The 13,779-nt window shown below is 45.9% G+C and overlaps 4 protein-coding genes across 4 annotated transcripts; 2 read left to right on the plus strand and 2 right to left on the minus strand.

The window, feature by feature from the left end:
• Positions 1–1,362: 1,362 nt before the first annotated feature.
• Positions 1,363–3,790, minus strand: F5147DRAFT_779852 (uncharacterized protein; the record flags this gene model as incomplete). Its single annotated transcript, XM_041442370.1, has 9 exons — positions 1,363–1,699; positions 1,753–1,933; positions 1,978–2,059; positions 2,374–2,634; positions 2,685–3,194; positions 3,245–3,350; positions 3,413–3,438; positions 3,493–3,579; positions 3,629–3,790. The coding sequence occupies 9 exons, from the start codon at positions 3,788–3,790 to the stop codon at positions 1,363–1,365; spliced, it is 1,752 nt and encodes a 583-aa protein (XP_041286628.1).
• A 5,613-nt stretch (positions 3,791–9,403) lies between these two features.
• On the plus strand, positions 9,404–10,654 carry F5147DRAFT_657819 (uncharacterized protein; the record flags this gene model as incomplete). Its single annotated transcript, XM_041434337.1, has 4 exons — positions 9,404–9,454; positions 9,593–9,857; positions 10,125–10,177; positions 10,229–10,654. The coding sequence occupies 4 exons, from the start codon at positions 9,404–9,406 to the stop codon at positions 10,652–10,654; spliced, it is 795 nt and encodes a 264-aa protein (XP_041286629.1).
• A 343-nt stretch (positions 10,655–10,997) lies between these two features.
• F5147DRAFT_779855 (uncharacterized protein) lies at positions 10,998–11,805 on the minus strand (the record flags this gene model as incomplete). Its single annotated transcript, XM_041442371.1, has 4 exons — positions 10,998–11,035; positions 11,086–11,468; positions 11,541–11,611; positions 11,668–11,805. The coding sequence occupies 4 exons, from the start codon at positions 11,803–11,805 to the stop codon at positions 10,998–11,000; spliced, it is 630 nt and encodes a 209-aa protein (XP_041286630.1).
• Positions 11,806–11,921: 116 nt separating this feature from the next.
• F5147DRAFT_748065 (uncharacterized protein) lies at positions 11,922–13,211 on the plus strand (the record flags this gene model as incomplete). Its single annotated transcript, XM_041440022.1, has 7 exons — positions 11,922–11,968; positions 12,057–12,200; positions 12,253–12,361; positions 12,409–12,560; positions 12,661–12,793; positions 12,843–12,971; positions 13,023–13,211. The coding sequence occupies 7 exons, from the start codon at positions 11,922–11,924 to the stop codon at positions 13,209–13,211; spliced, it is 903 nt and encodes a 300-aa protein (XP_041286631.1).
• Positions 13,212–13,779: the final 568 nt, after the last annotated feature.

Below are 13,779 nucleotides of genomic sequence, written 5' to 3' on the forward strand. Positions count from 1 at the left end.
CAAGGAAGCTACGGTATAGTCTTCCTGCTCATATCCATAATCGAAGTCACCAGACAAAGCTGGCCACCAACTGATAGGAGGGCGGGAGGCGCGAACACAGAAGCCAGTTGGTTGTTTGGTTGAAAGTGTGGGTGGGAAGAGGTGGCATGTCGGTCGCTATGGGAGGCGGGAAGCCATAGGGAACGGCACCGGGTTGAATTAGATGGTATCGTTCAACTTGCTGAGCTATGGAAATGAAAATCAGCCTACAGAACACTGCACACTAGCATGAAGGTAAAACTCACTTGCCACACTGGAATGATCATGCCTGCCCCGTTTGGCCGGCAAAATTGGGTGTCAATAGCCCGAAGGAATCACCGTCACCAAACTATGTTCATCCTGTCAGGGTGTTATTTCCAATTTGGATGTAGCTCTCACCTGCTTTTCGTATACTGTATGAAACAGTGTTTCATCATGGTGAGGAATTGCGAGTGTGCCGACTACGGGTAGAAACACCGTCTAAACTGTTGACCGACATGTAATCTGGACACTACAGAATGATAAAATGAAGTGACTGATTTGAAGATGGCTCACATATATCGGAGAGACCTGACGGTAGTTGTGCGCCAGATAAGCACTGAGGATAAAACATTCTGGGCCGTTGAAATCAACGAAAGGGTGCTGAAATGATAAGTTAGATATAAACAACAGGGTGGATAGATGAGGCGAACTTGGGCATTCTGGAAAAAAGGCATCAGCGGATATCACACGCATTATAAGAAGTCGGCATACAGGTGGTGGTATAACCTGTAGTACACGACCCAACTGAGGTGTGTACAGATAAACTGGAGCAGTGGGCTGTACTATTACCCTCAAGTCACATCAGCGAAAAGGGCATCAGTGAGATTGAGTCAACTCACGATGTATATCCATGGAAAAAGGTGGTGTACTTTGAGGGACTGACGAGGAAATTCCTCGGTTTTAAATAGGCAGATGCATGGTAGAGATTGTAGCCAACTGCTTGACGCTTGAGATGGGTAAATCACGATAGCTAGGCAGAATGGAGTAAGGTTGTGCTAGAGATCAAAATGACTGAAGTGAAGGTCGCACTATGGGCCAGATCGGTATCAAGGCTGCACCAGGAATCGGAAATGATTGAATTACGCGCTTAACAAAATTAAATTCGGTAGCTGACAGCGCCAGAATGACTGATAATGCACCAGAAATTACTGATGGCCAGCTGAATGCGCCAGGATTTGATGATAGCATACTGACCATAATAGATAAATTAACGAGGCTGGCTGAAGGCACCAGCAACGAGTGTGACTTGTGAAGGAAGAATCAGATTTGTGTCCATCGTGACATTACTGAATGTATGCTAGGCTAGTTTTCGTAATCAAAGGCATGGTCAGTACTAAACATTTCGTCGAGAGCATCAATTAGTGACTCTGTGCTTCCATTTTGCTCCTGTTGAAAATGGTTCAACTCCTCGACAGCAATATGCTCACCCTCTTCACCCTCCTCACCATCGTCAGGAGCTTCCCCGTTGGTGGTGTCCCAGAGGCCTTCTTCTCTTTCTGGATATCCATGTCCCATTTGCATTGTTGGAAGGTGAGGTGCCCCTTGAGTTGAACAAAGGTATTTTTCTGTGTCGTGGGAGTACACATGCCCAACTCCAAGTCCAAAGTGGAAGCACATTAGCGTGTCTCGATCGACAAAGCTAGACAGTTGAATTATCAGTAAATATGACCCAAAACGAATAGGAATACTTACCTGTTGATGTAAAACTTGTGCCAATCGTATTTATCTCTCGCAAGAGGAGAAATTCCGTGTTCCGTGGGATCGCGTTGTCCATGGGAGAAGGCCGGTATTATGTGGCATGCCCGAAGAACAACACCCGGGTCTACAAAGCCAAATGCATTCTCATCTGCCAGGGGCATGAAACGAACACGGCCTGAGGTATGTGTCTCCCATGAGTGAATGCGTACGGATTCGTACCATCGAACAAAAAGGAATTCCAATCGGTGGGATTCATATACGTTCCCCACACGAACAATATTGACATGATGGATGCTGAGGACTTTGGCATAACAATAATTGTCATTATTGTCAGTTTGATCCTCATGATGTTTGAGCATCATAATGTTGCAATGAGGCGTCCTTGGATTGACAATGTCTTGCGCCCTCCTAACATTGTAAGTAGTAAAATTGAATTTGGCAATGTTGTGATGATAGATTCTGTTACGTTTGAATAGAATGGTGTCAGTGTTCTTGGTTGAGACAAGCTGACTTGTCCCCCTGGATTGAGGCGATCAATAATATGGACTTTTAATCGGGAAAAGAAGTCCTGGGGCACGGCTTAGAATAATGTCTATCAAGTGAGAAGTCACTTACCTTCATAGCAGGGTCATGTGCGTGGCTGCGGAGGTAGTGACCAATATCATCATAATTCTTCTCGCTTTGGCCGATATAATGATGTACTTCGGGGTCGTTTGTCATTTCATTCACCTCTGTATGGAAGTCTTTTCGTTGTTGCCATTGCTTGATGCGGCGCAAACGTGTCTGGCGACACTCGATCTGAGTTAGCTGGCGAACGAAGGCCTTTCGATCAGTACGACAATATCTGCCTTTTGACGTACGATGCTCTAGTTCTCCCTAATAAGAAATTAATTCAGGGTAAGGAAGAGCAGCGAGCCATGACATACTGGTTCGGTGCTGTATGAATCCGTTGTTCCAAAATGACGGATGGAGGCTACGTAATCTCCGAGTGCGTGAAACTTGTAAGTTCGAAAATTAAACGACTTTTTCCTTCGCAGCTGCTTTGGCACAGGTATGTCCTGGGACTGCTCCAGACTCGCTTTTCTTTTTCCTTTACTGATGGCACCTGGCTCAGATTGTGGAGCCGCAGTCACTTGCCCGACATTATTCACCTTGCCTGTCTCTACCCGTTTGGCCACATCCTTTGCCTGTCGACGAGATCGTGCGTCGACTTCACGATCGAGTTCTTGGGTATGATATGCAGAGCAAACTTTCGCTTTAAACTCACGAAATTGTTCGCCAAGATCCGTTGTCTGTTGGTTGAGAATTTCTAGGGTGAGGTCGGAGTGCATGCAAAGTTTCGCCAATCCATGCCAGTGGGCCATGACGAAAAGAAGATCCATAAGAATTTTGTTGTGATGATCTGGAAGCAGACCATCGAAAACAGGGATTGAACACTTGAAACAAAATTAGTTGGCGAAGACATGGGAGTTTTCCGAATACATACTTGTAAAAGGTCTTCGAAGTTACGAGCAGCCAAGTTGGACATATCAGAAGTGTTTGCAGAGAATCTCCTGATGGTCGCTGAGCCGAATGGGGGGACCTGCCTGTACCTATCAACGCCAATTGATTGTTAGCTTATCAAGTGATACTGAAAGATAAAAATTTGGTGCACCTCTTATCAAGCTCATGGATCAGGTCCTTGTTGAAGGTGCAAAGAATTCTTAGCAAGTGTATCAAAAGTATACGCCATACTCCAAGTTCAAACTCGTGCAGCAGATCCACCACGAGCGCGACAAACACATTGAATCCAAAAGAACCAAGGCAATCTGAAAAAGTGTTCTAATGAAGTGTTAGTAAAAGCGAGCAAAAAGTTGATGGTCATGCTCACAGAGGTTGGTACCCATGATTCAGGCTTCAAAAGCGACTCGACAGCTGTGCTGTCAACACCGTAATTCTTTTCGTAGATGAAGCCGCGTGCCGTTTTAACCAGCTGGCTCCTCGAGTGATCAGAACGTGCAAGAGTCGTACGCTGCTGCCTATCGCGAAACATTCCTAAATTGTTAAGTCATCCCATTGGTATGACACATCGTGGGCAAGGACAACCTCCCAGCTGCCGGATAGTTGCGACAAGTACCCTGGTTTTCATAAGTTGCGAAATCGAACAAATAATGTCAATGACTCACTTCTCAGGGTAATCCACAGAATAGGTGAATATTCACGGGTAAAACCTACATTTGATGCTGTCACAACAGAGGATCACAATGCCGTGTTCGTATGCGTGTAAAAACTCAGGATCGAGTAAAACCTTCCATTGAGCTTGAATAATTCCTGGTGGCAATGTGTTGTACATTCCCGGCCAACTCCTTTGCCATGGGTGTAAGTACCTACGAAATCCTTGAATGATTCCGGAAGCTGCCAGACATCAGTTTCATTACAGGATAAGAAAGTAATTTGGGACCTTACCTTTTGAAAGTACGCCACATGATTACCTAGATTGCACGATGGTTTACACCGGCGATACTTCAATTCATTCCCAAAATACATATATATTGGCCACAGTTTCGTGTTGCTGAAAGTTGTCAGGTGTGTAGCATCGGACCAGAACATGAGTGCGACAACCACCCGGGGTAAATCGCATCCTGGCTCTGCAGGTGACCCCTGAAGTTTTCAGTGCGCATCCATAAATGCTGGAGAAGTGTATAACTCGCCTTGAATATTTACTTCACGTGGAAGATGGTTGGCGCTCCACCGAAGTTGGTAAGGCTCATAATGAAAAAGTTCGTTGTCCTGTGGATTTGCGAGTTTTTCCCGAATAACGGAAACGAGAGACCAATGGTAAAGGTCTGTAGCGACATACGGTCGAGCGTTTGGCTGAGCTGTGGTATGAGAAAAAGGGACTTTGATTGTGACTTGTGTTTTACACCAACCCGCATCCGCATCCTCCCATTCGCCACTTTCGTCTTCATCAATGCTCACACCTAATTGCGAGTTAATCTTATCCCATGGCGTAGCTCGCACAGCATGAGGGTCAAAATCTGGACTTCCGATGATGTCTATCAGTTCCTTGAAGCTCTGATGTGACTTCTGGGCACTACCATTCCAATACCAATGTCCGAGGTCAAAAGAGGACCGGTTGGGGTAGGGATCAAATGAGATGTCGCGAGGTTCAGCAGGGACTTCCTGTTCTGTTGGATGAGCAGATGGAATGGAGCAGATATCTCGGAGAGTTGTGACTTTCTTGGGGTCATGAGATGGGGGAGTTGCTGAGAAAAATTGGTGTACTAGCCTGAACACATTTCTCGCTGTACAGAAAGGAGGATCCCGTATACATGTACGAACGGTAGACACATTGGTGGAACTTGCAGGTGGATTACATTCCGGTTGTTGGGTAGTCTGATTGCAGGGAACAGTCAGAGGAGGTTGCGGAAGTACATCATTGTGCTGTCTATAGCATCGTGGCATGGGTACGCCAACACGTCGACTCCTTCGTTGCGCTAGGGATGACCCCTCATCTATCTCCATGGGCACCGGGCTGATAACGACATCAGATACTGAGTTGGGTGTGTTGTGCAAGGAAGAATCTGCACGCAATGCTGCAGGGGGGGGAGACATTGCGGACGGCATTGAAGGATTATTAGAAGGCTGTCTGCCACCGTTTTCATCAACTCGAGCCCATTTTGCGGAGCCTAGGAGGTTTTTGGCCGTAGATAAAGCAGATAACAAATGTTTCTTGCCCTTCATGCACGAACATTGATGTTTGGTATACGTGTTCTCCTGTGTAAACTCACGGGCGCAGGTGCATCTGAAAGGATTTTGACTGGATGATAATCCTACCTGGTCCATTATGGGGAGGCCTGAAGGAATTCTATAGTTGAACTCAATGTTAAAGAATCGGAATGAAGGGGCTCACTGGTGTTTCCATACAGAACAAGCTTTGAGCCAGCGAGATCTGGCCCGACTTGCCATCAGATCCATAGTCCCAAGTTCCCACATTCAACGGCGCCAGTATAGCCTAGCGCCAAAGGCTTGTGATGACGTTTTATGTACATGGCCCAAAAACCGAACTTGAAGCCTCGTATAAGTAGGGGGAGATCTCATCCTTGCTGCACCAAGTGACCCAATGGAACCGCCATCTTCACCTTCCTCCACTATCACTGCCCCACCTGACTGTCATGAAAATGCTCGATGGTTAGCAAAAATGATTGCAGAAGCCATGAGCTGCCGCTTCGCGCTGTTTCACTATGACAGTGCCTCAAAATTGATGGTCGAATGGTGCTGGTGAGATGTCCGTCGATTAATGTGCGAATTTAGAACAATAACTTGCGCAAAATGACGCAGGCCAGCTGATGGCGAGGGGAAGAAGATTCCACCATCCAGATTAGAGAAGCACCGACAATAATACAATTTTAAATATCCATGCTGCTTGTGTGCAGATGAAGGAGGAAAAGAAGCATACATTGAAGCGGCAATGTGCACTTGGTGGAGTAGAAGCGCGAGAACAGCTTATTGGACAGTAAAGTGTGCATCGTATAGATGCGGATACCAAGGTCAGTGGCCTTCTTGCACAACAAGATATCACACTAACCTTTAGCACCCAGTGAAGATGAATGCTGTTACGCACTCAAATAGATCTGTTAGGCGGAGCCCTAAGAGGGGCGTCGTCCGCTAACGTTCGTGATGTAACCGGAAGGATCCGGTATAGCAAGTGAGACTGGCGATGACGAGTCGGCAGCGATCACAGTACGCGCCTGTCACGTGACTTTGTAGACGGATGTCTGAGAAGTCACTCAAAGTAAGGACTGTCTTGTCCGAACAATGAGGTCGATCGAAGTAGACTTAGTCGCGATGAGCAACTAAGAAAAGATACTAGAGACTGAAGCTGAGGGAGCTTCAGAGAGAAGTATGTTCCAGGGAAGATTGAGTAGATTCAAGTTAGAGAATTTAGTACAGGGTGACCGACTACTTATACTAAGTGGAGAGGGTTAAGGGCAAGGCTACCTGCACAGTAGGTAAGGGTAAAGGGGAAACGAGAATGGTATAGGTGCGTTGGCAACATAGCCGGATTAGTGATGGGTGGTCCGAATATGGAATGAGACCGAGAAACGTTGGAACGAACCAACGGCAAGAATACAATGTGCGGGAATCTGCAGTCAGAGGGAACAGAAAGAGGAAAGCCACATTGGTGGCACGAGTCAGACCGAGTCATGGGTGCGGGACCACATTGGTGGTCGAATCAAGGGAGGAACGTGCATGCACGTTGAAGGTTCAACGATACAGCGAGGCACGAACAATGCTCCTGACTGTATCTATAATTGTTGTAAGGTCATGCATTGCCTAGTCTGCTATACTTGAGACGACAAGTGCATTCGACCCTAAAGGGGAAGCGAGTGCAGCAAGGATCTAGAGGTATGCACTGAAAGCGCTACTGGTTGGCCAATGCGAAGCATGAGAAAGCGCAGGTGCGCGCAAGGCGCGGGAATGCGCGCGTGTATGGCGCGAAGCGTGGGAAAGCGTGCGCGTGTATACAGATACGAGAGAGAGTAAGAGTGAGTTTGCTTAAGTGATGATATGATGTAAGACAAGAGAAAGGAGATGCGAGGTGTAAACAAATAGATTTCTACTATGTTCTGCTAGGTGAATAGTGGGTAGTAACCAGTAAGTCCTCTGTCGTTCTGGTGGGAGAGTAAGTTTTTCAGTGTATGTACTGCTGGCGCTTAAGTATGGCGCCTAAGCGCTGTCATGCGGAGCCGAAGCGCTACCGAGTAAGGTATGTAAAGATATATGTAAGTAAGGGTCCATGATAAAAATAAAGATGGAACGATATGCAAATGTGAGAAATGGAAATATACGCACTAGGGAACTTGGTGGACAGTGGATGGATGCTTCTGGATGGCTGGCGCTATAGGGCGCTACAGCGCGGGAAAGCGCGCGCACATATACATCGTGAAGCGCGGGAAAGGTACGCGTGCATGGCGCGCGTTGCACGGGAAAGCTGCGCCTCATATAGAGATAGCTGCAGGTAGCACACAGAGTGATGCTACAAGTTCGTGCCATGTACTCCCCAGTGAAAACTGCCATATTGCACAATGAGAGGCATGAGTCTCTACAACGTGCATAGAGGCGGGCGATGCGAGGGATGGGAACGGTCCCGAGGATCCAGTCAACGGAAAGTCGGTAAAGGAGGACGAGCCGGTAGATGGTAAGGGTGAGGATGAAGGGAAAATGATAGGGGGGCCACGTGACCGATGTTACTTGTAACAAACGCGCACTTCCAGCGAGAGCCTTTGGCCGCCTTCCAGTACCCGCGAAGAGGTACGATTTGCTTCACTGCTTCATCAGTCTCACTAATGGATTGCAAAGTAAATGAAATCGTTAGCATTCCAAATGAAACAACCTTACAGGAGCAAACGGACTTGTTAAACAAACTTACCTCGTCTACTGACGATGGAATTAGTGCAGGAGAGTTTCGTACCCTGTTCAAAAGTTGCAAAAAGTGCAAACACGTAGGACTGAGGCCGGCGATGAACCACCATGTCTGTTCAGGAGTGCAGAAGGGATGAAGACATTCAAGTTCAACCACTTAGATTACTACATAATCGATCATCAGTCTCAGTACTAGCAGGGAATTCGAATATGTTGCGACTTTCAAAATTTAGGCGGAGTGAAAAAATATAGCACGGAGTTCAAATGTCTGTACTTTGGTCTCTGCACCGCCTAAAGTATCAAAATAATGTCCAGACTCCAGATCAACGCAGATCAACGGCAGCATGCCACTAACGTCTCTCTTCCCTCTGCTGTGTGAAGTGTAATATGAAAGTGATCAAGGACCATAATCAACACTCAAGTTTTCCTTGTCAAGGTTGTATACCTGGGCGTTAACACACAGCCCATGGATGAACTTGAAGAGGGTGAGTTATATATTAAGTACACTCCGCATTTGATCATCATAAAACAGGAGAATTGTTAGAAAGCTATTGAGTGTGCGTGTGACCGTTGGACTATTTGCCGGAAGAGACAATGCAAGTACATCAGGAAAACCCCAACTTACTTAAACTTGCCTTAAACAGACTTAAGTCGTACTTAGTGACTTAGCCTACTTTGCTAGAAATTCAAATTTGACATATTCGGGAAAAAGTTGTTCAGTCATATTAGCATACATATTTTGTTACAGGTTACACTAAAAAAATACAAAATTTACTAGGTAGATGATGCATGAGAGAGGAAACAAATGTGGCTAAGTTGATTAAGCAAGATTAAGTAAGTTGGGGTTTTCCTGATGTAGTAACAATCAGTTACATCTTGAAGCTGATTGGCTCAATCTGCAGTCTTATTCAGGTCATCCAGTCCCATTCTTGTAATTGATGTGAGTGGAAATCACCTCCAATGCAGGTGGATTTCCTTCTCTGACTTTTGCTACTATTGACGCCTGGTATGCAGACAGTTTATTTTTTCGGGCCTCTGCGACTGGTACAGATACTTATCGCCTCGGGCCTGATGGTAATCATTCCTCCTTTATACCAGATCATATTTGCTGGCGTTGTTCGCCAGCTTCGCATTTACTTTATGTAGAATGAAGATAAGATCCAGTACCTCATTGGGATTTGGTCTCCGCTACAAATAGCTTGGATACTGACCTGATTATCTACCTACATTTTTCCCCACAATGTCAACCTATCTTACAAATTCAACTTTGCAGCCGTTCGATGACTCGACTGTTCGTATAGACATTTTGAAAATTTCAAACTTACTAGGCATTGGACTCCTGGACGCTTACATAGGACTCATAGCAAATGACAAGGCGAGTTGAGCGACAATTTCACATTCAACTTCACTTCCTGACCGTTTTGTAAAGCTCCAGGCTGATTTAAGGGTTCTTTCGTTTTTACTGAAAGATCGGGTCTACACTGGCGATATTTGGGAAATCATCGGGGAACGCACCATAGAAGCGAAGCAAGAGGAAATACTACGACAGCACCAGAGTATCTGTGCGGATGAGCCGAGGGGGAAAAGGCATGTGGTGCTGGAGCACCATCTCATGGAGGAGAGAAAGAAACGAAGTCAAATGGAAGTGTCTTTGTATAGCCGGGCCATCGAACATTTGCAACAGAACTGGATTCGTGAGCTCCTCCAGCTTTGATGCATGATTTCAGTAGTCTGAACCATATCGCTACAAGCAGTTCATCATAAGCCATGTTCACTTCGTCATGGCACCAGCTCTACTTCAACCTTGAGACACGCTTATTCCCACCTACCTTTAACTTGTTCAGCAGCTACACGTGAAAAATGCGAAGCTTGGTTGAAGAGATGAGATGCCTACCCTCTCGCAGATGTGGAACCTTCGATGAACATTTGCTCTTTTCTGGATTGCTTTACCCCGAATCCAGCTTTCGAATTCACTACTTCACACAGAGATGGGCACACATCCACCATTTCCAATGTTAGTATTGCAGTTAATTTCATGTTGTCTGTTCTCACTGGTACCTTGAAGTGTGTCGGATCCTTATTACCCCTGTTGAGCACATGGGTCACCGACGATGTCCGAGAGGTGTTCTACAGTGCATTGCATGCAGAACAAGCCTGTCAGACAGAGTTACTGTCATGGCCACTTCCTGGTCCTACTTGCCCCCGCAACATTGGGTTGGAATTGGGTACCTTGAAGGCAAAGATGTGCCGTGCTCAAGCCGAGACATACCTTTATTCAGTAGCTATTGGAAAGGCCCATGAATCAAACTCAGACTTGCGTGATGATACTCGTTGGCGTGATTTGATCACGAGTTACTCACCAACTGATATCTACACAGGCGCATCGCCGTCTTCCAAACGATGTATTCCACCACCTCTCGCAGACGAAATGTGTTCCTATGACCATGACATAGACAATGATCGGGAGGACTCTGAGGCCTTCGAGGTTTAGCGATGGCATCATTTACCTGGTCGTAGTGGTGGCTCCAATCTTTACACATATTTATGACTGATATATTGGTTAATGCTAGCAGTAGTACCAACCGTGTAAAACAGTATACCTAAACTCTTAATCGGAGGGTCTGAGGCCAAAATTTGGATCATTTGTTCTACTACTGATTACGATTACGTCGCCTTGATGTCGCCCTTACTTATTACTAGTAGTCTCATTCAAATCTAGGTCTGTGTCTTTTCAACATCTATTATCATGCAGCTAATTGTCCAGGCCTCAGGGCTCACAAGTTCACTTCACCTGCCAGTGCCACGCTACCATGGATTTCCATGGGAACACATTGCTATGATGTTTCTGCATCCCATTCATCTTCGACATCGCCTGAATAGGATGATCAGAAGTTATTGGAGGTGAGAACAAATTGGATTTACTTTGGATAGGAGAAGGTGTATCCCACATCATCTGATGTGGAGAACAAGTATCAATCCCAGGTGGTGCGTACTCTTCCAATACCATTGCCCGGTAATTTTGCTCTAACCAACGAACTCTGTACTTTTGACATAGTTCTCCCAACATCAAACAACCTAATTCCGCACATTGCAGTCGCTCTTTGAGGCTAGCCATCGACACCTCCTCGCTTGTCTCATGCTCTCTTACCGGCAGGAAGGGAGTCTGATTCGGGTGGCAGTTGTCGTAAACTACATCGCTGGCCAATAATGAGCCTTTGAGATGATTAATGATCGCATCAATGAACCTTACACCATGATTGGCGACTTCCTCCTCTCTTCCATCAGTGTTACCCGCTATCTCATTCCTAACAAAGGGTAGGGCATTCAAGTCAGCGATCCCATTCGCAAATGGTGAGTCACATCAACTTGACACTTACGGTAAGTTCAAGTTAGTGTCATGACCTTGCAGCTTGAAATTCGGACCCAAGGATTGTTGCATTTTGGCGAGCTAGAGGCTAGAGCAAGAAGGACCATGTCAAGCTTTTATCTCTTACGATAATATACCGCACTCTCTCGGTTCTCCTCAAAGCCTCCTCCAAAAAAAAAAATGCAACCAGGCTGATCTTTCGGCGTCAGTTGTGCATATCCGTCACCCACTGGCGCAGCCTGCCAGTCACTTACTGGCACAGCCTGCCAGTCCATCACTGGTGTTTGCCTCTGGTAGGTTCCCTATATATATCACTTACAGTAGGCTGTGAATAAAAAGCTAGTTTCAGATTGGCAATACATGGACTACCTTTTATTGCTCTCTAGCACTCATGACTGCAGATGACGCCACTTCTAGCGTTTCAAGGAGACACGGCTCGTCAGCCCTCCAAATGGCGCCCAGAAAAAAAGCATAAGCTGTCTCCAACATTCACCACTGGTTTCGCTTCACTCATTCTGTCAATTAGCTCAACAACTGATCCGCTTGTCTCACACGGACGGCACTTTGGTCGGACAGTGTTTGCGCTGTGCAATTACCTATTCCTCCTCACCAATGGTATTCTGAGATTGGAACAAATGGAAAATACACTGCTGGAAAACTTCCCTGCTGAGTAAAAGAATACTTATATTTCTATCCCCTCGTTGACTGTGACGTATTGTTAGAGAGCGGCGGGAACATCGTGTCTTCGAGCAGCTTTTGGAATCTTATCCAGGTCTTCTGGAACGATTAAAAAACGGGTCTGAGGAGGAGATTCTTCACGTTGGAGAACTGGTACATCGCTTTTTTTCATGGTCAGAGTTCTTACTTATGATTTATAGATCGGTAAGGGAGCTGCTGGCGCCAGAGGTGATGACACGAAAACATTGAAGTCTGCGGTCCTTGATTGGATCACTCCGAAAGGAGAAGCTATCCAGCCTCCTCTACATAGGAACTCGAAGGTCGATCGTGGATTTAATCACGAACTTACAGGGTTTCTACTTTGTCCTGTGGGATTGGATTGGAACAACTTACAATATGTTCTGATTAAACGCATACTCGGTCTACTAATTATTTTCGCACTTTGCGGATAGGACCAAAATGAACCTACGAAGTGGCGAACTATGGGTCTGCGGCGATCAATGGCCCATTTTTTTATATGCCCACTATACTTACGACACTGAAGATCCGTGGAGCGGCCTTCTTAGAAGCCGTTTACTTGTCTATGTGGGTGTCATCTTTTTCAAAGTTTCTCTGCTGTATGGTACTCCACCAGGCTTACAAACACGTGTTCACGTCTCCAAGTTCAGTCAAGAAGGAGCCGAAAGCTACGCGATCCGGAAATGCCCACCTCCATGGCATGACCTCTGTCACTATCACCTCCATTGCTTATATCACAACACAAGTTTGTTGAGTGCGATTCTCCTGTATGTAGACAATTTTGACACGACTGAAGGTCCAGTTTGCTCTGAGCTCCTCCTCGGTGTTCTCAAGGACCGATACGACTACAGATTCAGAGACCTTTTACCACAGTCTTCTTGACCTCCTTGAAGATCCTGAAGAGTCCAAGGAAGTTCACGAGCTATTGACATGGTGGAATCGGTATGTTATCACCTTCATTGTGTTGCAGATAGGCTCATATTGACGTGCTCAGCCAAATATTTCCCACTTCTTTGGCTGCCAAGCGCCCTATTAGTGCCAACAGTGCGTCGTCAAAGATTCAACAAAGACGCCTTGCTTTGAAACAATCCTCAATTTCGAACGTAGCCGCTTCATAGCCTTCATTTGAGCATGTTCTATGTAGTAGATAAAATTGCAATCTAATACCAGCCTGTTTTTGGCTCTCGCAACAAACGTACCCACTGAATCAAATGATCTCAAGCCACGCCCCAACACCATTGGCTCAATTCAGTTGATACCGCTGTTAAATTATAGGTCATTGTCGTGTTGTAAGCATCATGTTCTCGTGTACAGTATTGATCCATGCGAGCAAGATCTTTAAGTCAAAAACTGCTGCTAAATTTCTGCACGTGTTTGGATGAGCGAAAATCACAGGCTGAGATTGAATGAGATGATCAGACATTGACTGTATGATGGTAGAAGGAACCACGTTACCAATGACCAGCGCCTGGGCACCTTTCGCAGCTGTCTGCATTGCAATCTAGTATTGGTGCACTCATTCAGGTACAACGGAGTCAGATAGAGTTTGCTGA

The sequence above is a fragment of the Suillus discolor genome (genome assembly GCF_016758755.1).
Source record: "Suillus discolor strain FC423 chromosome Unknown F5147scaffold_94, whole genome shotgun sequence".
Classification (NCBI taxonomy): Eukaryota; Fungi; Basidiomycota; class Agaricomycetes; order Boletales; family Suillaceae; genus Suillus; species Suillus discolor.